At 36.8% G+C, this 25,399-nt stretch overlaps 1 protein-coding gene across 5 annotated transcripts in view; it reads right to left on the minus strand.

Annotated features, from left to right (window-relative positions):
- LOC126188977 (signal transducer and activator of transcription 5B) overlaps positions 1-25,399 on the minus strand; it is a 135,015-nt gene that overhangs the window by 79,571 nt on the left and 30,045 nt on the right. For all 5 annotated transcript variants that reach the window (XM_049930764.1, XM_049930762.1, XM_049930761.1 and 2 more), the window contains 5 exons: positions 25,130-25,288; positions 21,132-21,246; positions 4,189-4,337; positions 3,644-3,767; positions 3,320-3,555 (listed from right to left, as the gene is read on the minus strand). In XM_049930764.1, the coding sequence (XP_049786721.1) occupies positions 3,320-3,555; positions 3,644-3,767; positions 4,189-4,337; positions 21,132-21,246; positions 25,130-25,288 (783 nt within the window). The remainder of the gene's footprint in view (positions 1-3,319; positions 3,556-3,643; positions 3,768-4,188; positions 4,338-21,131; positions 21,247-25,129; positions 25,289-25,399) is intronic.

Here is a 25,399-nt window from a genome sequence, read left to right on the forward strand (position 1 = left end):
GTGCTGCACACATGTACTCTGAGCCTCAGTCTGTCTCAGCACTGCTTAATACATCTTGGTTTTGCTCAGTCCTTTTTGGAACTACTTGGTACAGTGCGACATTTTATTTAGCAGCACAATGTGGCACTGTTTCTTATGGTATTTGGTGTGTCTTTTTTGTGGGCACTACTTTCTTCAGTTTGGCAGAATTGTGGTGCCAACACTGCTCATCCTTCACTATTTGTTTGTGGTATAAAGTAAGTCCACAGATCTACTTCTTACCTGCACAAAGAGAGGCTGTCTAGCAATCTATCATCATAAGCCTTTACAAATGAATGGGAATTACAGAAGAGAAAAAGTTGAATTTTCAATATCTATTATACAGTCGCACCATCGACAAGAACAACAAATTTAGTGTGGAATGGTTTTACAACACCATGCAGAAAGAATTTAAAGACTTAGTTGGCAATGAAAAACTAAAAAATTATGACTGATAAACAATTGTACAGGATTCATGGGTCTGGACATCAAGAAGCATTTTGTGCTATATTTTCAGGCATGGTGCATGTGATGAAATTGGTGGTACAAATATTATTCTGAATTTACTTGCATTATTAAACTATGATTTGCAATCATTTTTGAAGGAACTGAATGAAGAGCGTGGACACATTATATATCACTGTGAAGTACATTGGATCAGTCAAGATGAATGCCTGGAACCATTTTTCAATTCAAGACCCACTGCTGTTGAATTTCTGAAGGAGAAAGGAAAGTAGGAAAGAAAATTAGAAGATCTGGAATGGATTGCAGACCTTGCATTTTAGATTATGCTGACTGCAGACTGCCCTCAGCAAGAGGTTGCAAGACTAAAAGTAACATATTTCTGCTTTATTGAAAGTGGACACATTTAGAAAGAGTCACATTGTGGAAGGGATAACTTCTGATAAATCCTAAGCTCACTGGCATTAAGGAAAATGCAAATTTTGAAGAATTCATTAATATGGTGTTGAAAGGATTACAGGAACAGTTTTCTAAATATTTCGACGACACTGCCTATCTTACATCTGTTTTTGAGGCCATTTGCCGTTTCAGTTTAAAGTGCCCCTATGCAAGTCCAGATGAAATTCATCAATCTGCCATGTAATTCCCATTTAAAAGACCACTTCTTTCACATTAAAGCTGTCCAGGAGTTCTACAATGTTTTCCCTGGGAAGAGTTTCCTTAACGAAGTTGCAAATGTGATATCAATGTTTCGATCAACATATATGCATGAAAGGCATTTGTTCTTATTATGAAACAAAGTAAGTTACAAATTACATAGTAACCCGAGTGATGAAAATGTGAGAAACTCTGTATGGCTGCATGCCAACTCTTTTGTACCAGACATAAAATTTATTGTGTTGCCAGAACACCAAAAATGCTTAAATAATACTGAAAATCTTGCAGTTTCCCTACTTCCCTCTCATGACTGCAATCAAGTGAGAGAGATTCACATGGGTGGAAGAGGTCCACATGCATGCAGAGTTTTTGGCTGTCCCTGGCAAAGAGGATTAACTGTGTTGATCTATGCTAAAGCAGGCACCTCAAGTGAAGTAACGTGAATTGTTGTTCTCCACTAAGTGCCAATACAACCTCAGAAATATATCTTTCACCTTCTATGGAATACACTTTCCCATCCTGAAACGTCATATCACCCAAAAGCATGGGAAATAATGTAAGAAGCAAAGTACACCTAATGTGGGACTCACAGGAGCCAAAATGCGTTGCATGTAAGCATGGTCAAAGCAACAGCAGTAATATTTTTCCAATGTCCTCTACCATCACCCACCCTGTATTCACACATTCCCTCCCCCCCCTCCCCCCCCCCCAAAAAAAATCCCTTCTTTCTTTCACTACCATATGTCGTGTGTTCAATGTCATATGTGGAAACTGAAATGATAAATCAGTATCTAAAGATCATTACTAGATGGTATATAGTCCAAGAAAAAATTTTGAGCATCAATTTTTGCCAATAAACTTTGAAAATTGTTGTAATAGCAAAACATTAAATATTTGATTTTGTGAATGTACATTACAAAAACACCAGAAAAGTTAAAAAGACCAAAAAATCTGTGTAATAAGTTACAACCAGAATACATTTCAGGGCAAGAAGACAGTTTAAACAGTTTCTGCTGGAGTCCTGTAAGTACTGACACAACAGCTTACTCCATTAAATTCGGACAAGGCCCTCCAGCAACACCAAACTTGAAATATTAATTATTTTACATTATTTTAACGTAGGTTACAAAGCTACCTGTTTTTATGGAGAGGTCTTACAACCAACCAATTACTTTATTTTTAAAAGGGTAGCAGCGAAATTAATTTTAATTTTCATATTATTCTTAATGAGCATTTTTTAATTGTACTTCCCATTTTTACATAAAAAATGTTGCTCACTTGTAACATGCTGCCCAGTCTAAGCTCATGTCTCAACCACCTATTCCTCCTAGGCCCCTCACTATGCAGAGCTTAGTTCTGAACACTAACCTGCCCATTACTTTAATGCCAACATAGCAATTCATGTCACTGGATGTTATGTGTTACACTATAATTGACCAGTTGAGGTATGACAATTTTTTAGACACTTATGTAGGTGATCATACAGTAAAACATTCAGTTCTTTTTATATATTTTTCATTTTTGTGTTTTCCAAATTTGAAGATGGCTCCGATAGCTAAAAAAATTCTTGATTATTTGTGTCTTTCCGCAACTGTGAGAGAAATAAATGAAGCGCTATAACTAATTAACAATTGTTCTGTATCTAACATAACATCTCCACCTTTACACAGTCACTATCACTTACAGGGAGAAAAGAAGGACGTGCATTCCCAATCAGCTGAATACACTACAGCTTCATGTGTATACAGTTCCAACAAAAACTGGTGGTGGAAATACTTTATGTACAATTAATCCATCTGATCAAGACAGAGACGAAATGGACCTATAGCAATAGTGATGGGAGTGATTTACCTAACTGAGTTTGGACACATTTGTGCACAGCTTCAGTTGCGGGAAAAAGATGTTCACACAAGTTTTATGGGTCTCTAGTCAGAATCTGTTGACTGCAGCTTGATGTATTTATAACACCTGTCATATAGAACAGATTCAAAAAGAATTGCAATATTTGATGCTGAATCCACGAGTTGCCTTAAAAAAGAACTCCAAGTAAAAATAAAAACAAAACTTTACAAAATGGCTACAGCACCTTACAATCCTTATACTTTACAACATTCTTATTTCTAAAAGTAAAGGCAAATATATACCTGTGAGAAACTTTTTGAGACTGTGACAAAGTATTTACCTGAAGGCTTTTTCTGCAAGAAATCTGAGATTCTCTTCTGTCAAAAAACGCCCTGTAGCTGCTTTGAATTTCATATTGAGAGCATCTGAAACTTTTGACCACGGTACTTTATCTGGTACTGCAAATGGTATTCTTCCGGGTTCAGCAAAAGCATTGTCCCAAGTAACAGTAGCATGTGCATGAGGTTCTTGATTACCGTGAACAATCACAACAACAGGTAGGGAAAGAGTCCACACCTAAACACGACATAAAATTTACGAATATGTAAGCAAAAATATGTAACAGAACCAAAGACAAGTAGCATAGCTGTGTATGTCATAGTACCTGGAATACAAGCTCTCCACCACCAACTGAGAACTGTGACTGGAAAAGCAATGAGAACTTTTCATCCATTACAGATTCTGTACCTTTCTTCTCCGCACGTTTTATTTTTTTAAGCTGCATATTTCTAAACAGAAGAATGATGAATTTTCTGTTAGTGAACAAAATTATAATCAAAACTATGTAGCTGGTATTGTTCAAATTAAATAATCTTGTAACTGACAGGATGCGGAGTTGAGGAACAGTGTTGTTGACTTGCAGCCAGCCACTCATAACAAGGCTTTGCATGACCTCCAAATTAGACAACACAGCAAGCAAATGGCACTCAAGAAACAACTATGATTGGCTGGCAGCAAACCCCTGCCACTCGGCTCAGTGAAACGTCATTTACAAAGTTATTTTAATGAAAATTTATTTGGTACTGTCCAAAACTACTTCTTAAGTAATATACAGAAAGATGCCACCATAAATGTAACATTTCATTATGGAAAACAAAGTGAATGATTTCACTATTCTTACTTTTAAGGGATCTCTTAAACTGCTCCTACCTGAAGCTGACAGAAAGTTGTCTCGTAGCCTGATGGTACTCCATGGTACCAGTGTTGTTCAGAATTTCACCACTAGCATCACCTTTTGAAACTTTATCACTTTTTAAAAGTGCATTGGCTTGTGCTTCACTTATTATTGTCACCCTCACCTTCAAAAAAGTTACAGTGTTAATTTAAAGAAAAATCTATTTGCAGAAATAACTGGAATACTGCATTGCATGCAAATGAAACAGAAGAAAATGCCCCCCCCCCCCCCCCACACACACACACACACAAAACCAGAGACACAGATATTTTAAAGTGATTAATAGATGTACAATAGTAACCACACAGCTGCAAATAAATGTACAAGGATCAAAATGGTAATAAAGTAGAAGAAAAATGCCAAAAGCAAATCATTTCCCCAAAGGGAGCCAGTGCCATACAGACACTACGCAAAATGAAGAAACGTGAAAGCTGCAAATGATAATCTGTTGACTATGTCACTCACATTTACATACAGAATGAGCAGAGGAGACGGTAAAAAAGGATTCAAGATAAAACATTAAAGATGGCAGCTGAAAACTTTGACAAGGGTTTCCTTTCCATAAATGTTCAAAGGAGAGATAAGTAATTATGTTTATTAAAGGGCATCTTCTAAATACCATGAGCTGCACTTGAAATGTTTATTTGCCAAACTGGTGTATACCAGCTCTATACCAGTTTAGCAAATAAAGATTTCAAGTACAGCACATACTGTTCAGATGATGTCCCTTACTAAATATCTTAAAGTTGTGGAGCATCAAGCATTCAAGATTGTTACAATAATAATAAATATGAGTAAGGATAACATAACAACAGAATATATCTGTAAATGAAAAAAATTAAAAAAGAAACAAGTCATTTATAAAATAGTTTAAGAGACGAACACAAAATAACACATACAAATAATGAAACAAACAGAATGTAACTGACACAATTTGGGGTCCATAATTTTTGGTAACAAACACAGGGAATTTCATTTGAATTTATACTGTATGCAGCAGAAATACTCTAATGATAATGAATGGTAACAATATCAGCTGTAAACAGTATGTGGTGGAGACCAATATGCAAAGCCATCATCAAGGTCGATTTGACCACCACAGTGCAATACTATGCATGGTCTTATTGGAGACAGTACGTCCTTGTTTCCTCCAACTTTTGAAACCGACTTACCCAGGAGGAGTTTATAGTTTAACATGGAATCCAAATAACAGTGTAATTTACTATTTTGCATACATGCAAGTGACTGCCAGAGGTGAAAAAAGCAAAAAAATTCTCGGATCAACTGAGAATTGAACAAGGGACTTTACATTTACCCACTTATGAGCCAATAAAAGCCTCATTACACACCCCTGAAACTTGCCTGTGGCTCCCATAGTACTGAATGACAACTTCCTGTCCAGGATAATCCACTGAATCTCATCAATTGAGAGAACCTTATCCTACTGCACATTGGTCTGTATACGACTTTCATAATAAGCAACACTTTGTTTTCCCCCAATGCCATTAGCTGAGCTAATATCTTTTGCACTGTAACATGTAAGGAGTTTTAAATCGATGGTTATAAAGTGCTTGAACTATCACAGAAGCATTTGCTCAAGGAATGTAATTATAGGGAACACACAAGTAAATGATATTTTAATCTGCATACATATTGCATGACATAGGATATAACTTTGTGGGGTCTTTATCACTGCCTTTCTTATGCACAAACTTGTCAATGGATTACAATCAGCAGTCGCCCACACATGCTCTTGTTTAACTACAAATTTAGTATGTATAACACATAACCCAAGAGCCTCAAACACATTTTTTTTTTAAATAAAATAAACATCAGTAGTATAATGAAGTATTTTGCTTACAAAAATTATATGAAAGGTAACATCACATCCTTCAATCTGAAACTTATAAAAGTAACAGTAGCCTGATTGCTGTAGAAGCTTAGAAAAGAAATGCATTCCTCTTAACCTTGAACAGAAACACAGAAGAGTGACAATATACAGTGGTAATGTAACAACAATGAGAAACAAACAAAACAAGACTTCTCAGATGTCAAGAAAAGTATTTCAGTAGAAAAAGTAATCCACCACAATGGGGATACCTGGAGCATTACGTGGAGTGAAATGTAAGTGTTGAGAAGTGAGATATGATTGAGAGGGAAGCAGAAGAAGGAGAGAAACCTACAGAACACACAAACAGTTTAAATTAGCATTCCATTCCATTCTCCCTTATACTGCAGTGTCTTTCTTTGACCAGGATTGATAGTGATTTTTCCATCTGATGATAAACTTCCAAGACAACCACTTTTCTACATTAAAAAAAGGAAATATCTGGTTATAAAGACTTGACATTTAGTGATGTTTTGTTTGGATTTTTGGATCTGCTCCACCTTTTTGTTTTAAGATCATTTATGTGTCTTCCACTTCAAAAAATATTAGTAGTCTAAGTGTCAAAGAAAGCCAGCTGAAACAAAAAGCTATATGATGCGATATAAGAGAGTGATGCAATGACACAGATCATCAGGAATAGAGGCAACTCTCATTAGTAATGAAACACCAAGCCGATTCAATCAGTCTACAAATCAGTCATTCTATTCAGGGAGAACAAGGTGTCATCAGTCTGGATTCGATACATTCAGTGTATCATTTATAAATTTGCTGAATTATACAGAAATGTGAAGGACATTGAGCTCAAAGCATTATGCATAGAACCCAAGTTTTTTTTATGACAACGGACAGTCTCTCAAAACTTGAAAATCCAATGGAGTTCCCACAGAATGACGAAATCCTCACAATGTGCTACTGTACACAAGAAGTGCGGCTTAGATTCGAGTAAATACGGTATGTCATAAAAATTTCAGGCTTCTAGGTTCACCAGTACCTGAGATAATGTTTCTACAAGAAGTAAAAAGCAAACTTACGGGAAACGGAGAAAGAAGACTAAAACATTCCTGATCCATAGTTAATACCCCCTTCACAGTCTTCATAATCATCTTCAAGTCTTCTTGTGGCACCCCTCTGCACCTATCTTGCTTATTTCACTAATGTCTTGATTATATTGTCAACATGCCTTAGTCTTTACTGATCTAAAGTCAACATAGCACGTACTGTGCAGGAAACAACATGCAAATTCAACTTTTGAAGGACCTGGCATTTAGTTATATTCCCAAGATTGATGGTTGCCACAGCATCAGACATACCAAAACGTAGTGTATTAATTCCGACAAACACTGTTTTTGGGAGACGATGCCATATCACACTATTCAAGCACCCATTGGGGTTCTGCGTTTTTCCACGAAGACATTTCATCGGAAGACTTCTGTCAGCCAGATCTCTGAAAATGGGCTTTATTTCTTCCATGATGGCTAATGGTAGACTGTGGTGGTGAATGTATTTCTCTCCAGTTGCTAGCCCCCTATTGTATTTACACCAGCTCTTTTCACCTTTGGGGCACAAACCATGTTCTGGATGCCCATCTGTGAATGCGGTGTGGAAATACGAAGACCATATAACTTTCCTCATTTCTTCAAGATTGCCTGTATTTTGCCTGATTGCAAGGCCATAGCAATTCTGAATGTGGTCTATTATGGAATCAGTCAATCTTCCTTTGCCATGCAAGGCTTTCCCATCGTCTAGTTTTTTCCCCTTTCATAACTGAACTGATTTTAACCTTCTCAGCCTGGCTCCCATTCTCTTCTGCACATGTCCTATACTTCCAAGTTTGCTTATATTACACTGTTCCCATATGGTTTGCTTTCCAAAACTTCTTTGAATGTTTTAGAGTCACCATCTCCCAGATACTTGACATAGCTAACATTATACCACTCTGAAGAGCGGCGAAAAATTTTTTTCACCCCAGCAACCTCCGTGCCACCACTACTACCTTAATAATCAACAACAGAGTCATCACCATGTTCATTTTTCAGCCTGTCTATGCGTCTACAGTATTTAGACATTATTGCAACATCAATAACCTTGCCAGTGTCAACACTAGTTGCTGTTACACCATTTTTGGAGGTGTGGCCCCTTTTTTGCCGTGTGCCATCGAAAGCTATGAGAGGTCACGATTGCCATCATTTTATTTCACTACTTCTTCCACAGCTCATTGCATTGACTTCTGTGCTACATCTTCAACTGCAGCTCCTAGTACATAGTTGTAACCATCAAACTTTGAAGGTACACTTGGAAGATTTAGAAAACCACATAGCATATCACCAGCTGCTTTGCCCTTACCAATTGCTCGCAATCCATAAACTAACCTAATATTTGCACTATAAAGTTCAGTTTTCTTGTATCCATTATTTACAGTTACTGAAGCAGAACTTGGAAACTTACAGCTGTACTTACAAACACTGCATATTAAGTTAAACTGGGCAGCCAGGCCAACATGGGATTCTACTTTCAGAGAAACGTTTCCTTGACATTTTTTGCAGCACACACTGTTTTCAAGAGCTTTGCACAATATACTCGTATCAATGAGTTCAAAAACTTCTTTCCCTTTATCAAGTAAATTATATTTCTCTTCCAAATCTCTTAGTTTTTTGTGAGAAGCACTGTTTTCATTTGGAGTAAGTTCATTCGGCTAATCAGTAGTAAGTGGACTCTCATTTTCCAACAGTGATGATGATGATGAACTGCTTTGCTTTGCTAATGGATCATCATTTCTTTTCTTTTGCCAGTTCACACACTTTTTAAACACTTTTGCTCTACCTCTAAGCATTTTCACTATGAAAAATGAAGCATTACATACGAAATAACTCGACAACAACAACTTTCATATAGCACACTGTTTACAAACAATCCTGTCATAAAGTCAAAGAGTAATTTGAGGAAACCAGAGGGGAAACATTTTCGGACAAATAGTTTCTAAAGAGTCGCTGGAAAGTGGGATATTTGAATTCAAGTCATATAAATGTACTGCCAAAAAGTTTATGGTCAACCATGAGGGACATGTATAACTAATGCGCAATACCCGATCTCACAAATCCAGAAAAATAAAATAGTTAATTCTAGTAGAGCTATGTACGATACATCATTTTAAAGAGGGAACTTGGCGGAATATAATACGTCAATAAAACGAAAATCTTTTTTTTTTTAACCTAAAATCCAATTCCAGATCTCCTTAAGGAGAAGATTGTGAACTCGCAGATGACTTCATTTTTGCTTACAAATCTCCCAAAAAATATTTGAGTATATCTAGGTATTCTTTTTTTCTTTATGAACCTAACTTGAACACTTTTATCAAAATTGATTTGATTTGTTGTAATGATGCACAGTATTTCCCATGAACAGCAAGGTATATCTATTGACTGAGTAAGGGATACTTACCACAATGTAAGAAATATTGCTTTCTACAACCAAGCAGCAATAGGCAGACTGATATCTCAAATCTATCTGATATTCAAGACAAACAGGGAACGAAATGGTCGACTGCGTGGTTTTATGTCACAAACACAAAACAACCACTCACTTGCCACTATCCCTGAAAAAGTGGGGTGGCTGGTGTGTCTTAAAGGCAAAGATAGTCATACCATAGGAGTAATTGCATCAGAAGGGTGCCTGTATACAGCAAGACTGACATATGGCTCCTGAAGAAGGACAACAGAATTTTCAGTAATTACAGGAGACAATAGTCTGGAAGATTGACTGGTATCTCCTCATAACATCAGGGACATGGGGTTACTATGATTGTATTGGTATTGGAACTCAACTGAAATCAAGGGGAAACTACAGCCATTAAATTTACCAAGTACACGTAACTCTACTGTACAGTCTAATGTTGACCTCCTATAGGGTAAAATAACCCCCCCCCCTTTTCCCCCTCCCAATTATGTGTATCTCCAGCCAGGGGCTATTCAGAAGGCCATCATCAGAAAATGAAATTCTATGGGTCTGAGTGTAGAATCTTTTGGTCATGCAGATACATTAGAGAACATGAAGAGGGAATGAGCAAGCTGAAGTTGGCGAAACTTGTGAAATGTAACGGCAGGACAAACAGAATTTCTGACCTAATAACTGCAGATGATGAAGAGATTGTAAAAAATGTTTGACAACATAAAAGAAATTATTCAGTACATGAAGCGAGCCAGTTGCAGGAAAAAGAAGAGAAGGATAAATTGCAGAACAATATGGACAGCAGAAACAAATGAAATGAGAAGCCACCTCACACAATTTTGCACAAAGGATAATTTAATCATTGCAAACTTTTGGTTTCAAACTATAACAAAAGATTATATACTTGGAAGCGAATGGGAGATACCATAGGATGAATATGGGACCTGGACAAGTTCCAACAATAAGAGCTTACTGAGAATTTAAAATAGAACATTGGGGAATGACTAACTGAAATATGCAAAACAAATACAAGAAAAGATGAGTGGGTATCTTTGAGGGAAGAAATAATGAAGGTGGCAGAGGAACAGTTGAGCAAAGGAAGAATGCCTATTACATATCCTTGGATATTTACGTGAGATTTTAAATTTGACTGATGAAAGGTGGAAACATAAAAACGTACTAAATGAAGTAGGCAAAAGGGAACACAGGTGCCTAAAAAATAAGTAAAATTTGCTACAAATAGTCTTGCGATCAAGACCTTTTTTTAGCAAATTTTATTGATATACCTGAGATCAATGTTTTCCTAGAACAATATTCCAGAAAATATCTAAAAAATAAATTTACAGACGGTGCAAACTGGCAAAGCAATAAAGGCTAGAGTAGAAATGCTAGACTATACAAGCACACACTAATACAGGAAATATGTATACTACATACCAGTAAACAAAAACAAAGGAAAACTTTGGAGAAAAGAGAAGCAACTGCATGACCACTAACAGTTAAAGTGTCAAGCAAAGGAGGGAAGTATAAAAGAGGGGATGAATGTACCAAATGGCTACACAAAGGAAAGCAGCTGAAGACAACATTATGGAAAAGGAAATTCATGCATAAGAGAGGGAAAGGATGTGATACTGCAATAAGAACGTAATGCAGCCATGGAGGACCTAAGCAAGACAAGGCGGCAGATATGGTTGACTTTCCCCTCACAATTATTAACAATTTTGGAAAAACCAACCATTAAAAACTTATTACAAAAGGTACATGAGATATATGAGACAGGTGAAACATCATCAAACTTCAAGAAGAAAGTAATACATCCGATCTCCAGAAGGCACATGCTGAAAGTTTTGAATATTACCAAATCATCAGTTTAATAAGTCATGGTTGCAAAATATTGATAGGAATTATTTATATCAGAATGCAAAAACTGGTAGAGGACAACCTCTAAGAAGATCAGTTTCGTATCATACCATACCATATTTCAGAATTAACGAAATGATAAGCAGAGTTCAAGAATCATGAAAGGAGGCTGTATACATGGAAGAAGCCTGGAGATACTGACAGGTTTCAGATAGATTATATAATGGTAAGACAGAGATTTAGGAACCAGGTTTTAAATTGTAAGACATTTCCTGGGGCAGATGTAGATTCTGACCACAATCTATTGGTTATGAACTGCAGATTGAAACTGAAGAAACTGCAAAAAGGTGGGAATTTAAGGAGATGGGACCTGGATAAACTGAAAGAACCAGAGGTTGTACAGAGTTTCAGGGAGAGCATTAGGGAACAATTGACAGGAATGGGGGAAAGAAATACAGTAGAAGAAGAATGGGTAGCTCTGAGGGATGAAGTGGTGAAGGCAGCAGACGATCAAGTAGGTAAAAAGACGCGGGCTAATAGAAATCCTTGGGTAACAGAAGAAATATTGAATTTAATTGATGAAAGGAGAAAATATAAAAATGCAGTAAATGAAGCAGGCAAAAAGGAATACAAACGTTTCAAAAATGAAATCAACAGGAAGTGCAAAATGGCTAAGCAGGGATGGCTAGAGGACAAATGTAAGGATGTAGAGGCTTGTCTCACTAGGGGTAAGATAGATACTGTATACAGGAAAATTAAAGAGACCTTTGGAGATAAGAGAACCACTTGCATGAACATCAAGAGCTCAGATGGAAACCCAGTTCTAAGCAAAGACGGGAAAGCAGAAAGGTGGAAGGAGTATATAGAGGGTCTATACAAGGGCGATGTACTTGAGGACAATATTATGGAAATGGAAGAGGATGTAGATGAAGATGAAATGGGAGATAAGATACTGCGTGAAGAGTTTGACAGAGCACTGAAAGACCTGAGTCAAAACAAGGCCCCGGGAGTAGACAACATTCCATTAGAACTACTGATGGCCTCAGGAGAGCCAGTCATGACAAAACTCTACCATCTGGTGAGAACGATGTATGAGACAGGCGAAATACCCTCAGACTTCAAGAAGAATATAATAATTCCAATCCCAAAGAAAGCAGGTGTTGACAGATGTGAAAGTTACCGAACTATCAGTTTAATAAGTCACAGCTGCAAAATACTAACGCGAATTCTTTACAGACGAATGGAAAAACTGGTAGAAGCCGATCTCGGGGAAGATCAGTTTGGATTCCGTAGAAATGTTGGAACACGTGAGGCAATACTGACCTTACGACTTATCTTGGAAGAAAGATTAAGAAAAGGCAAACCTACGTTTCTAGCATTTGTAGACTTAGAGAAAGCTTTTGACAATGTTGACTGGAATACTCTCTTTCAAATTCTGAAGGTGGCAGGGGTAAAATACAGGGAGCGAAAGGCTATTTACAATTTGTACAGTAACCAGATGGCAGTTATAAGAGTCGAGGGACATGAAAGGGAAGCAGTGGTTGGGAAAGGAGTAAGACAGGGTTGTAGCCTCTCCCCGATGTTATTCAATCTGTATATTGAGCAAGCAGTAAAGGAAACAAAAGAAAAATTCAGAGTAGGTATTAAAATTCATGGAGAAGAAGTAAAAACTTTGAGGTTCACCGATGACATTGTAATTCTGTCAGAGACAGCAGAGGACTTGGAAGAGCAGTTGAACGGAATGGACAGTGTCTTGAAAGAAGGATACAAGATGAACATCAACAAAAGCAAAACGAGGATAATGGAATGTAGTCAAATTAAGTCGGGTGATGCTGAGGGAATTAGATTAGGAAATGAGACACTTAAAGTAGTAAAGGAGTTTTGCTATTTAGGGAGTAAAATAACCGATGATGGTCGAAGTAGAGAGGATATAAAATGTAGACTGGCAATGGCAAGGAAAGCGTTTCTCAAGAAGAGAAATTTGTTAACATCGAATATAGATTTAGGTGTCAGGAAGTCGTTTCTGAAAGTATTTGTATGGAGTGTAGCCATGTATGGAAGTGAGACATGGACGATAACTAGTTTGGACAAGAAGAGAATAGAAGCTTTCGAAATGTGGTGCTACAGAAGAATGCTGAAGATAAGGTGGGTAGATCACGTAACTAATGAGGAGGTATTGAATAGGATTGGGGAGAAGAGAAGTTTGTGGCACAACTTGACTAGAAGAAGGGATCGGTTGGTAGGACATGTTCTGAGGCATCGAGGGGTCACAAATTTAGCATTGGAGGGCAGCGTGGAGGGTAAAAATCGTAGAGGGAGACCAAGAGATCAGTACACTAAGCAGATTCAGAAGGATGTAGGTTGCAGTAGGTACTGGGAGATGAAGAAGCTTGCACAGGATAGAGTAGCATGGAGAGCTGCATCAAACCAGTCTCAGGACTGAAGACCACAACAACAACAAGCAGAGTTCATCATGAAGCTGAAAAATTAAGCTACCAGATGCACAAGAACTGATTTTTTTAATGAAAAGTTTCTTTAAATTCATTTGAGAAAGATTGCAGATCAGCCAGCTTGAGCACATTACCATTCAGACTGTCAAGTGAACCTGCGGCCTCCCATGCTAAATCTTACACCACAGGAGAAATTGGTCATGTGAGCTAGCCATCTCCCCTCCCTAGCCATCTCCCCTCCCTGTAAGCCAGAAGTCAAGTGCACCACCTACCAAACTTACAGCAAATCTAACTCCGTATGAGATGGGCTTAAAAGAAGAAGCATCTGCCGGCAGGCATTGGAGTTTGACTGCAGCAGGATCGTGGGGTATCAAGACTGCAGTTTATTGTTGTGCGATATTGCTGCTTGTATTGGTCAGGATTCCATGGCTGTCATGCAAATGTGGAATTGATGGAGTTTGGAAGGCCATAGTCAATACCATGCAGGATTTAGTCCGGAAACGGGCTCGTCTGCAGTAAGATAAGTATCCACTTGAACAGTGAGACAGCTGTAACACCACAGTCTTCCTGTGGTCATTGTTGTGGAAGCAGACAGTTGCACAGGCAGTGGAATGTCCAACAACAACAATGGACACAGAAGCAGCACTGCGACACATTCCTAAGTAAATCTCTGTTCTATATAAGACATCAAGATGGGTGTATCTGTAATGCAGGGTCCGAGGAGAACAAACATTGCCAGACTGCATTTGTCATCTTCATGTGGGACTGGTGCTTAGCTGGATGGTATGGGGTGCCACCATACACACAATACAATCATCTCCAGTTCTCATAGTCTGTCCTTTGTTGTCAAGCAGTCTTGACCTACCTCGATACAGAGGGTGTTCGATTGTTGCCTAGCCATCACTTTCTCCAGAAGTCTCACACGCTGGAAACAACTGGTCAAGGGGTTACCAAGAGGTGGCATGCCATCACTCACCACCCACTACGATTGATGAACTCTGACAAAAAAATCTACTCACCAATCAGTGGCAGAATACACTCATAGAAGATAATGATTCTTCAGGTAGAAGGTTCGAAGGGAAAGGAAGTGGGTGAAGGAAAAGGTCTGGAAAAGTCTAGGAAAAGAGCTAGAGTTCAGAACCATAGGTCAGGGAGGACTTACCGGATGGGATCAGAAGGAAAGAGCACACTCTGCAAGATGACAGTCATGACCTCAGTGCCTGTTTCACCAGATTCAACATCTGGATTCTGTCCCCAGACACCAGTTTCTCAGAACTCCGCAGGTGTGAACTAGCACAACAACATTTCCTTGGTTCTCGCCCCCCACCTGGCCATAATTTACATTAATTTCTTCCGTCTCAGCATATCGTCACAGTAAATTATCCTTTCTTCACTCCGTTTTAGTTTTCTAGGTCTTTCATTTTCTTACCTATCAACTTTTTGCCATCTCTGTCACAACTCAGTTACGTACAATGCACTTAGCTTCTTACTCTTATTAACTCATACATGATGTTTTAGCAGTAATCTCTATCTTTCATATTACCCTGTCTTTCACTTTTAAGCTCACAGGTTTTCAAATCTTGTCTGGTGCAGTACCCTACAATCAATCTTTCCTACTCATCCCATCCGGTAAGTCTCCCCTGATCTGCGGTTCTGGGTGACTTTTCCGAACTTAACCCTTTTCCTAGACCTTCCCAGATGTTTTCCTTTGCCCCTCTTCCTTCCCCTTCAACCCTTCTGCCTGTGGCTCTGAAAGTCTGCCTAATTATAACCTCCTTTTATGCCTGTGTTCTGCCACCACTTGGTGAGTAGATTTTTTTATCTATACAATTACATCATATCATTTAAGTTCAGTTCAGCCTGATGCCCAGCTGGTTTAGAAACACTGTTGCTGCCAGCACAAGCAGATCTGTGTACTAAATTTCATGTCCTATACATGCCCAAATCACCTACCATTGTAATCAGGCCTTCTTCCTACTATACTGTGTATACACAATAAGTAAAATTTTGTTTTTGCTGTCCTTCCTGGTGTTACAATTTTAACTGCCAGCAACTTATAAACATTTGTACTGAAAATGGCTAAAGGATATAATTTCTTTATCTCAATTACATATAACCCTGCTTTTACGTTCCCAGAATTAACATTTTCCTACCATTTATGACATTTTGTATCATTCCTGTCAAATTTCCTACGTCCACAATGTTAATTTGCACCCACTTTGTAATAACATGTTTCTAATTTTCCCACGGTTTATGCATTATCAAAAAGTGCTTGTGGAGAAAAAATGATGCTGGCATGATGTTGGCCGTCCATTAGTGTTTACATGTGTTTAAGTTTCTTGAAACCAGGGCACACTACTTGGCGGGTTTGAACCGGTAAATGTGTAAAAGTTGGAACAATTCTTGCCGTATCTCCTGCCGCTGCCAAGCTCTACTTGGCGTGATGGCTGATAGGAGTAACTAGATTCGTTCAAATAAAGATATTATGACCAATCACAACCATTTCCAGACAGTCCCTAATGCGCAAACAGTTTCATGATTGTTGTGATCACGTGACATCTTCAACAAAGAATCAATTTAGCGTGTTTTGACATTTGGCCACTTGTAGTGCTAGTTGACACCGTCATTCACTTTGCGTTGTTCAAATGTTTTTAGTTTAAACACAGCACCAGTATTTTTTTCATGCTGAGAAAAACTAATTTTGAGAATTTATTCTCTATGTAAAGAGCAGTATTTATGTACGTATTTTTTGTGTTGTTACACAAACAAACAATGAGAGTGATAGGTTATGTATGTGGTTTTATACATAACTGAGGAGGCACAACACCTGATAACCTCAAAAGGACAGCTACAGTGCAAGAGACACAGAATAACACATATTTAAACACCACACAAAAACCTTATGCACATATATGCACTTGACAACAAAAAATTCTTGAAAAGCGTTGTGCTAAGCATGAAAAATATTTAACTAGTGCAGTATTGCATAAACTATATAATGAGTGACAGCTGCAGGCTTTCAAAACCATCGATGATGATGTATGAAATTGTGTCAAATGTTCTTACTTCTCATACAGTTATCAGTTCCAGTTACATCATGGTTTTATTAGATAATAAATCTTTGTTAGATAATAAACAAGTCCCTGACAAGTCTTTTGATGCATGTTACGTACATATATCAAACATAAAGTGCGAAAATGCAAGAGGATATCCTATACACAAGTTTTACAACTTAAAATGTTATTTCCCACATATCACATTTACCCACATTTTACACCATTTTTCTGAAGTCCCTTGAAAAGTGTACAAGCAGGGTCTCACTATGTGACAAATATGAAAACAAATCACAGCACATAGTTAGTATACCATCTTTCAGTTTATATGCAGTGAAGAGGATTGTACTTTATCACCTAAAATATCTTTTAGTTCATCAAATATACTGCTAATACATTTCCACTTGATGGCTAGGTGACAGAATTTTGCAATTACTCATATCACTTAGCAGGGGTGGACTTTTGGTCAGTTTCATTCCATTATTAAAAATACACTGTGGAACTGGATTCTGTCGAAATTTCAATAGACTTTGCAACTTATTTTCCATGGACTTTTTATTCCTTTTTTGTCCTTCAGAAAAATGTCATCAGTGACGAGTTTTGAGTAATACATAATCTCTCTTGTTGCCTTGTTAACATTTGCTTCTTTTGCCAATCACAGCAGAGTTTACAAAAATTCATTTTACTAACATTCTAATCACTACAGAATTCAAAAACAGTGTATTATTAAACTTGCAATAGAGGACAAAGCAGGTAAAATGTTTATGAAAAAGTCCATTCTTGGTATGAAAATGAACATGTATTTTTTTCACCTATATTGTTGTAAAACACAGAAATTCTTGTTTTGCCAGTTATCAATGCCCTTTAAAAATTACATTATTTCATATATGATCTACGTTCAAATTCATAGTGATCCCTATTTTTCACTTCAAACTTTTAGAATTTCTTACAGGCTGCCACAGGTAGCCTTCAGGGTATCATACAAGGAAAATAGCACTAGAACCATCAAGGAAAACATGTAAAGCTCCTTGCAGGAAAGCCAGCTAGCAGACAATGGACCCTGCCAGGAAGCCACCACACAGGCCATTAAGCTCACAATGAATCTTACTCCTCATGAGACAAGCTTTACACTGGGCCTAACGTCGTCTTCCCACAAACGATGAATGTTCGTACGTGATTTCTAAATACAAAACTTGTTGTGTAATCTTTCCTTCTATACATAATGCAGGTGGTGTTAGACTCTCCAGTTTTAAAGGAGTGTACTGAAATGCTTTATTGTTTGCATATCCAAGCATGTAATAAGCTTCACGTCAATTTGGCTTTTGTTACATGTCCCTTTCATGTTGCTCTGATTTCAATGTCAAGCATTGTATTTGTAGATTTAGAATAAGTTGTCTTTGAAATTCTAAAGGTATAAAGAATAAAATAAGGGGAGCAAAAAGCTACAGTTTGTACAGAAACTAGACTGCAGTCATAAGAGATTACGAACATAGAAGAAGAAAGATTAGAGTTTAACATCCTATTGACAGCATGATCATTAGTGATGGCATAGAAGCTCGAATCACAAATGGATGAAGAAGAAAATTGGTTTTAACCTGTTCAAAGGAACCATTTTGGCATTTGCCTGTAGAATTTAAGTAAATCATGGAAAAACTAAATCTGGACGAGTAGACGGGGATCTGAAACACATCCTCCCAAATGTTAGTCCATTGAAGGACATAAAAGGGAGGCAGTAGTTAAATACGTGTTGTAGATTACTTTATTCAACCTGTACACTGAGTAAACAGTAAAGCAAATGAAAGAGAAACTTGGAAAGAAAATTAAAGTTCAGGGAGAAGAAAGAAAAACTATGAGGTTTGCTGGTAACATTGTAAATCTGTCATAGACGGTCATGGACTTGGGAGATCAGTCCAACAACGGAATGAATAGTGTCTTGAAAAACTGTTATAAGATTAGCATCAGCAACAATAAAACAAAGTAGTAGTCCAAGTAAGTTAGGTGATGCTCAGAGAATTAATTTGGAAATATGTCACTGAAAGTTACAGAAGAGCTTCATTATTTAGAGTAAGATAAGATACGGTGGCAAAAGTAAAGAAGATATCAAATGCAGACTAGCAATCATGAGAAAAATCTTTTCTGAAAGAGAGAAATATGTTAAGCTATAACATATATTTAAATGTCAGGAAGTCTTTTCAGAAAGTATTTGTCAGGAGTGCAGCCTTTTATGGAAGTTAAATGTGGATGATAAACAGTAAAGTCAATAAATACAATAGTAGCTTTTGAAATGAACCAATACATAAGATTGTTGATGATTAAATGGATAGATTAGGTAAATGATGGAGAGGTACAGAATTGAATGGGGAGAAAATACATTTATGACACAACTTGACTAAAAGTAGAGTTAGGTTGATGGACATTCCCTGTGGCATCATGGAATAGTTAATTTAGTAATGGAGAAAACTGGGGGGGGGGGGGGGGGGGCTTGAGGGAAGGAGGGAGGAATTCTAGGAGGAGACCAAGGCTTGACTACAGTAAGCAAGTCAAGTGCATGAGTCTTGCAGTAGTTGTGCAGAGATGCAGAGACGCGCGCGAATATACTAGCATCAAGTACTGTACCAAATCTGTCTTCTGCGTACGGAATAAAAATTTAAATTACTGAGAAAATTCCAAAGAGTAAATGTAACAGCTAACTGACAGGATATCTATTACATAAAGTGATAAAGTGTAGTATCCTATTTATATATGTATAATTAGAACACAAATTTTATTGTCAAGAAGAGGTCCCCAGTGGTGCAAAACAACTTTTTGAAACTATCTATATGGTTATGCAAGTGAAGAGCCCATGTGTCACACATTGCAGCCATTCACGCTGGTAAGACTTCATTTGCGAGTAGCTCACAAAAAATATTTCAGAATTTTGTGTGATACTCAATAGCATTAAAAAATCTGCATTATCAAAATTACTTCAATTATTATTTTTATTCAATTAATTGGTTTAAATGTAATTTTTATTTCTATTCCTTTGTCACATCATTTCAATCACCATTTGAGCTTTTTCATTTGTTTAATTTTTTATATCTATCTTTTTTTCCAAACAGAATTTTTGTGAATATGAATTTAATTATATTTACCTATTATAATATTCATGTATTTGAAAATTCAGATCTTTTAGTTAAAAAACAAAAGATGAAAATCTATTTATATTTGTGCAATGGTGGCGAGAAATGTATTTTTGTTACCCAATGTGCATTTTTTTTTTTTTTTTTTTTTTTTTTTTTTGCAAGATAATCATCATACATATATGTAAAACATAACCTAAATATCTACTGAATTATGGACAAAAAAACACAGGTGAAAAGTTAAACAAAAGACGGGTTTATAAGTAACACAAAATTCAAGCAAAATGAGAAACACAATAATATGGACTAAAAAAACGAAGTGATAAAACAAAAGAAATTAAATCAAAATTAATTAAAAACATATGGACACAAATTTCAAGTGCAGAAAGAATGATACAAAGAAAAATGAGAGCAAATGAAGTTGATATTATGATTAAAATTATGTGACAAAGGAATGGAATTAAAAAATTACATTTAAATCAATTATTTGAATAAAAATGATGGAGTAATTTTGATAAAGATTTAAAAATTTTAAAAAATGGGCACCTGATGAGTTTCGACCCCAGAACCTCCTGCATGCAAAGTATCCTATTCATTACACCAAGCTATCAGAATAAAAAATTAAACCTTTTTCATGCAACACTACTGAGTGCCACACGAAGTTTCTATATATATTTTTTTCATCAGTTATTCGCAAATGAGGGCTCACAAGGGTGAATGGCTGCAGTGATTGATACCTGGGAACTTGACCTGTGTCATAGTTTCAAAAAGTCGATCGCACTGCTGAGGATCTCTCCTTGTGAGCTACTATATCAATTACAACGCAATACGGCATTGAGAATCTTTACACAGAACTTCAACTAAGACTATTGATAAAATATTTTGATGTGACACAGAAAGACTATTCTCAAAACTATTCTTAAGAATTAGGTATGAATTACTGAAACTGCTTAAAAGCCAACTGACAAAGAACAGTGTTACAGCCACCACAAATGAGATTTTTTGGTCTGTTTGTAGAAGTATAATAAGCAAAGGTGCAAGAAACGATCCACTGTTACAAAGGAACAAACAAACACATTGATGCATATGCGGTGCTAGTCGTACCTGAGGTGGGGTCATATGGACATTCAGCTTCCCTCCAACAAGGAGCCTTACTGTAGAAGTAAAACGTGTGTTTGTCTTCATAACTTGTGGTGGTTGTTTCTCTATTATGAATGTGCTGAAAAATAAAATATCTTTTTGAAAAGAAGGTAAATAAGAACTATATGTCTGTCAATTATATTATAATGTAGACATTAATAATTGTACAATCAGAGAAACTAAGTGTTACAATGACATCTCCTTACTCATTTGGTATGTGTACCTCTACATTTTTAGGAGTCACAAACACATTCTTTATTCAACGCTCACACTTCTCCCACTGTAACACATTTTCAATCTAATAATATGAATCTGCCTTCGACATTATATACACATTTATTAATCGCTCCTGCATACAAGGACAATCCCAGTACTTTCTAATTTGTTATTTAATTTATGTTCTCATATAGAAATACATTGAAATGAGTACTCTGTGTATGGTCTAACCTGGGGCCCTTCTCAATACATTTCCAAATGGTTGGTTGAAAACAAACTTGTCCAAAGCACCTTTCTAACACGAACTACATCAGCCCCACATAAAAATTAATCCACAAAGCATAACAGACAGTGTGCACCTTCTGGTTAGGTTCCTTTGTTGGCTTTATCAACAAGCTTAATCCTTAAAGGATATAGACGGCAAACATGCTACATCATGTAAATTACAAGCATGCTTTCTGCCATTAGCATCAGTAATCAAGACCTCCACAACAGAATCTCCTTGTTTGCTGACAATTCAGTAATAATGCACAAATGTAGTGTCTCGCTGTCTCTTCTTCAGCACTTTCTCCAGTTAGTCCTGAATCAGTTTTTCCACCAACTTTTTTCTCCATTCGGATATAAACTGTGTATCACCAAAAGCTAATAGTGCAATCAGATTTAAGGGTGTTACTGTAACATCTCATTAATTGTATGCAGTGATTTCAAGTAAAAAAGGAAACATTTATATGCAGATTGGGGATATGACACTAATGACGCAAACTTCGCAGCACACAGCAAAAAATAAAAAAAATTGAATGAGAAAATTATGTAGATAAGTAATTTGCAGGTAGAAAACAATGAAGTGACAGGTGACTTAATGATAGATGCAGTTTGGAAGTTTTGTTCCAGTTAATGCACAAAGTAAGAGATGAGGAGAAAATACAGTACAAAGCTAAGAATTACCATTGTTCAAAGAGATTATTTTGATTACTCAGCTACTTAAATTAACATTAAGGTAACAGAGTTTGAACAAACAAAAGTAATGTAACAATTTTATGTAAGGGGCTCTTTCATTGGTAAAGTAAGTGAAATTTCAGATTATAGGTACACCATGTGTAGATTATTTAACCTCTTTTTTTCTAATAGAGAAGGCAGCATTGAAATGTGAAAAGCAAATGCAACTTTACATTCTCTATAATACCGTTATTCATAGGAAAATAGAAATTTGACGTAAATGATAAGGTGACAAATACTACGAAACTGGTGGTTTTTAATAACATAAATGGGTTTTAACAAATATCATAAAATTCAGCGTGTTTCACTTGCATATGTAAAAATGTCAAAAATCTGAGGGCAGTACTTCTTGAAATTTTATCCTCCATATAACAGCCTACATCATAGACTAACACCACATCAAAATACTCTAGAAATGTCTAATCAACAATGTTCTATGGCAAAGCAATACAACATGTGGCAAGCACTATTCCAACACAGCATCTAATAACTATCACTATTCCAGAAAGCTCGCATGCAGAGGAGATTTTTAAGAGACTGGCCTACGAAGCAGTGATAAGGTCAAGTGGCAGACAGGCGAAAATGTGTTCCTCATCAAATGCCATACGTACACTCTAAGACAAATAAAATGTCTCACCACAAAGAAATTATCTGAACGAGGTGGAAACTGGTAGATGTGATGTACATATACAAACAAATTATTACTATTTCAGAAAAAATTGGACAATATATTCAAGAGAAAGAGCTTCACAAATTGTTCAAATCAATAATACAGTGGTCTATGCCTGGCCCTTATGCAATCAGTTATTTGACTTAGCATTGACTGACAGAGTTGTAGGATGTCCTTCTGAAGGATATTGTGCCAAATTATGTCCAAATGGTGCTTTAGATTATCAAAATCCTGAGTTGGTTGCAGGGCTCTGCCCATAATTCTACAAATATTCTCAACTATGGAGAGATCCAGCGGCCTTGCCGGCAAAGATAGGGTTTGGTACGCATGGGGCCACGAAATAGAAACTCTTGTTGTATGTAGGTGGGCATTATCTTGCTGAAATGCAAGCCCAGGATGGTTTGCCATGGAAGGTAACAAAATGGGGCATACAATATTATCAACATACTGCTGTGTTGTGAAGGTGCTGTGGATGGCAACTAAAGTGGTGTTGCTATGGAAAGATATGGCACAACAGACCATTACTCCTGGTTGTTGGGCCATATCGCAGGCACCAATCGGGCATTCCACCACTGTCCAGGCCATTTTCAGACATGTCTTCGCTGGTCATCTGGCTCAATTTGAAGTGGGATTCATCACTGAAGACAATTCTACTCCAGCCAATGAGATTTCACACTGAAGTGTCTGGAGACATCTCAGACACTAATACTTCTATTTCCTTTATACTGATGACAATGTTCATTCAAGGACAATGATATAAGTAGTAAAGGTTAAAATGGACAGAAGTGATAATTAAGGTAAGAAACATCACAATTATACATGAAATGTATCCGCAATTATGAACATGGACAACCATCAGCTGCATAATGGAATAATGGCAATGAAAATTTCTGCCGGATTGGGACCTGAATCCATGTTTACTGCTTATCGCGAGAGGTCGCCTTATTATTAGGTTACTCAAGTGCGCCTCACGGCCCGACCCAAATTTCTATATGCTATCAACCATGCGTCTACAACCTGCATTCATACACCCATTATGTATACTCCTGTACAGGGGAGATATTTTAACTGAAAATTGCTTGCCAGGTGTCGTTGGATAAATACGATATTGCCGTACCTGTGCTGTTCAGAAGAATGATATGTTCCTTCAGACATGAAGCATTACATCATGCTTTGGAAAGCACAGGCACTGCAATATCATGTTCACAATTACTTCATATTTGTATTGAAATAAAGTCTGAAGAAAGTTCACATAAGTCTGCATACTGCAGTAAGCTTCTAGATTCAAACACACATTCCACATGAAAAGTTTTTTTTTTTTGAATCTTCATGCAGAAACTCATCCTAATTACATTAAAAATAAAGCAGATAGCATTCCAAAACTATAGACTGTCAATACACGTAGACAGACAATGTCTCTAGCTGACAGTCCATTCACAACTTCTCTCACAGCAAAATCAAACAACACTGCCTTCCCACTATCCACTGTCGCTGGCCAGACAAATTTTATGTATTCTTCCATTAGCTACAAAATGTTTCACACACTATTACTGCAAAGTCACGAATGATAGTGCAGTTGTTAGCCAGGCAACCCAAAGAAAAAACCAATTAAAAGATTAATTAGAAGTGCACATTAAATACAAAATGTGAAGATGTAGGAACCAATGGAAACCTTATGGAACATTGTTTTTTCATGCAGTCATATAGTGAACAACAACTGAAGCACTACAAAAAATAAGTGAAAGCATGAATAACACACAAATAACAATGTGTGATTAAAGTGACTTAAAAACAAAGAGTAATAAACGATAGATTTTAAAATACTAAAATATCCACAGGTTGCTTCATTTGGCTTCCAGCTGCAAGTAACCATTTACATTATCAAAGTGCCTCAGTGTTCAGAATGCCCTACCTCCACAATTACGTAACTTACAGAACTGCCATAATTCCTCTTGCTCTTAAAGTTGAAAACAATTATTGGGCACATAAGCATGTAATTATTAAACAAAGTCTTTAGTCTTAACTTCAACAGCATGGTATGTAAGCAATGTTGGATAATGACTGTACCAATATATTTTACCTTGTGACTAAAGATGATAAAAGCTGTGTGATGACTGTGTTCAGATGAAGCAGTCTCTCAGAAACCACAGGTGGATCAAAGTCAAACTTCTGCTTTAACCTGTCGGCTTCTTTTATTTGTTGCCTATTCATCCAAATAATTTCAGCAAGACTTTCACACCTAGAATTAAAATTAATATAACATTTAACAACAAAATTTATCTGCAGCTATTGTGGCGTCTTTACTGCCAAACAAAAATAATTTTGCTGACACGACTTTCATTCAGCACTA

Source organism: Schistocerca cancellata, chromosome 5, assembly GCF_023864275.1.
Source record: "Schistocerca cancellata isolate TAMUIC-IGC-003103 chromosome 5, iqSchCanc2.1, whole genome shotgun sequence".
Lineage (NCBI taxonomy): Eukaryota > Metazoa > Arthropoda > Insecta > Orthoptera > Acrididae > Schistocerca > Schistocerca cancellata.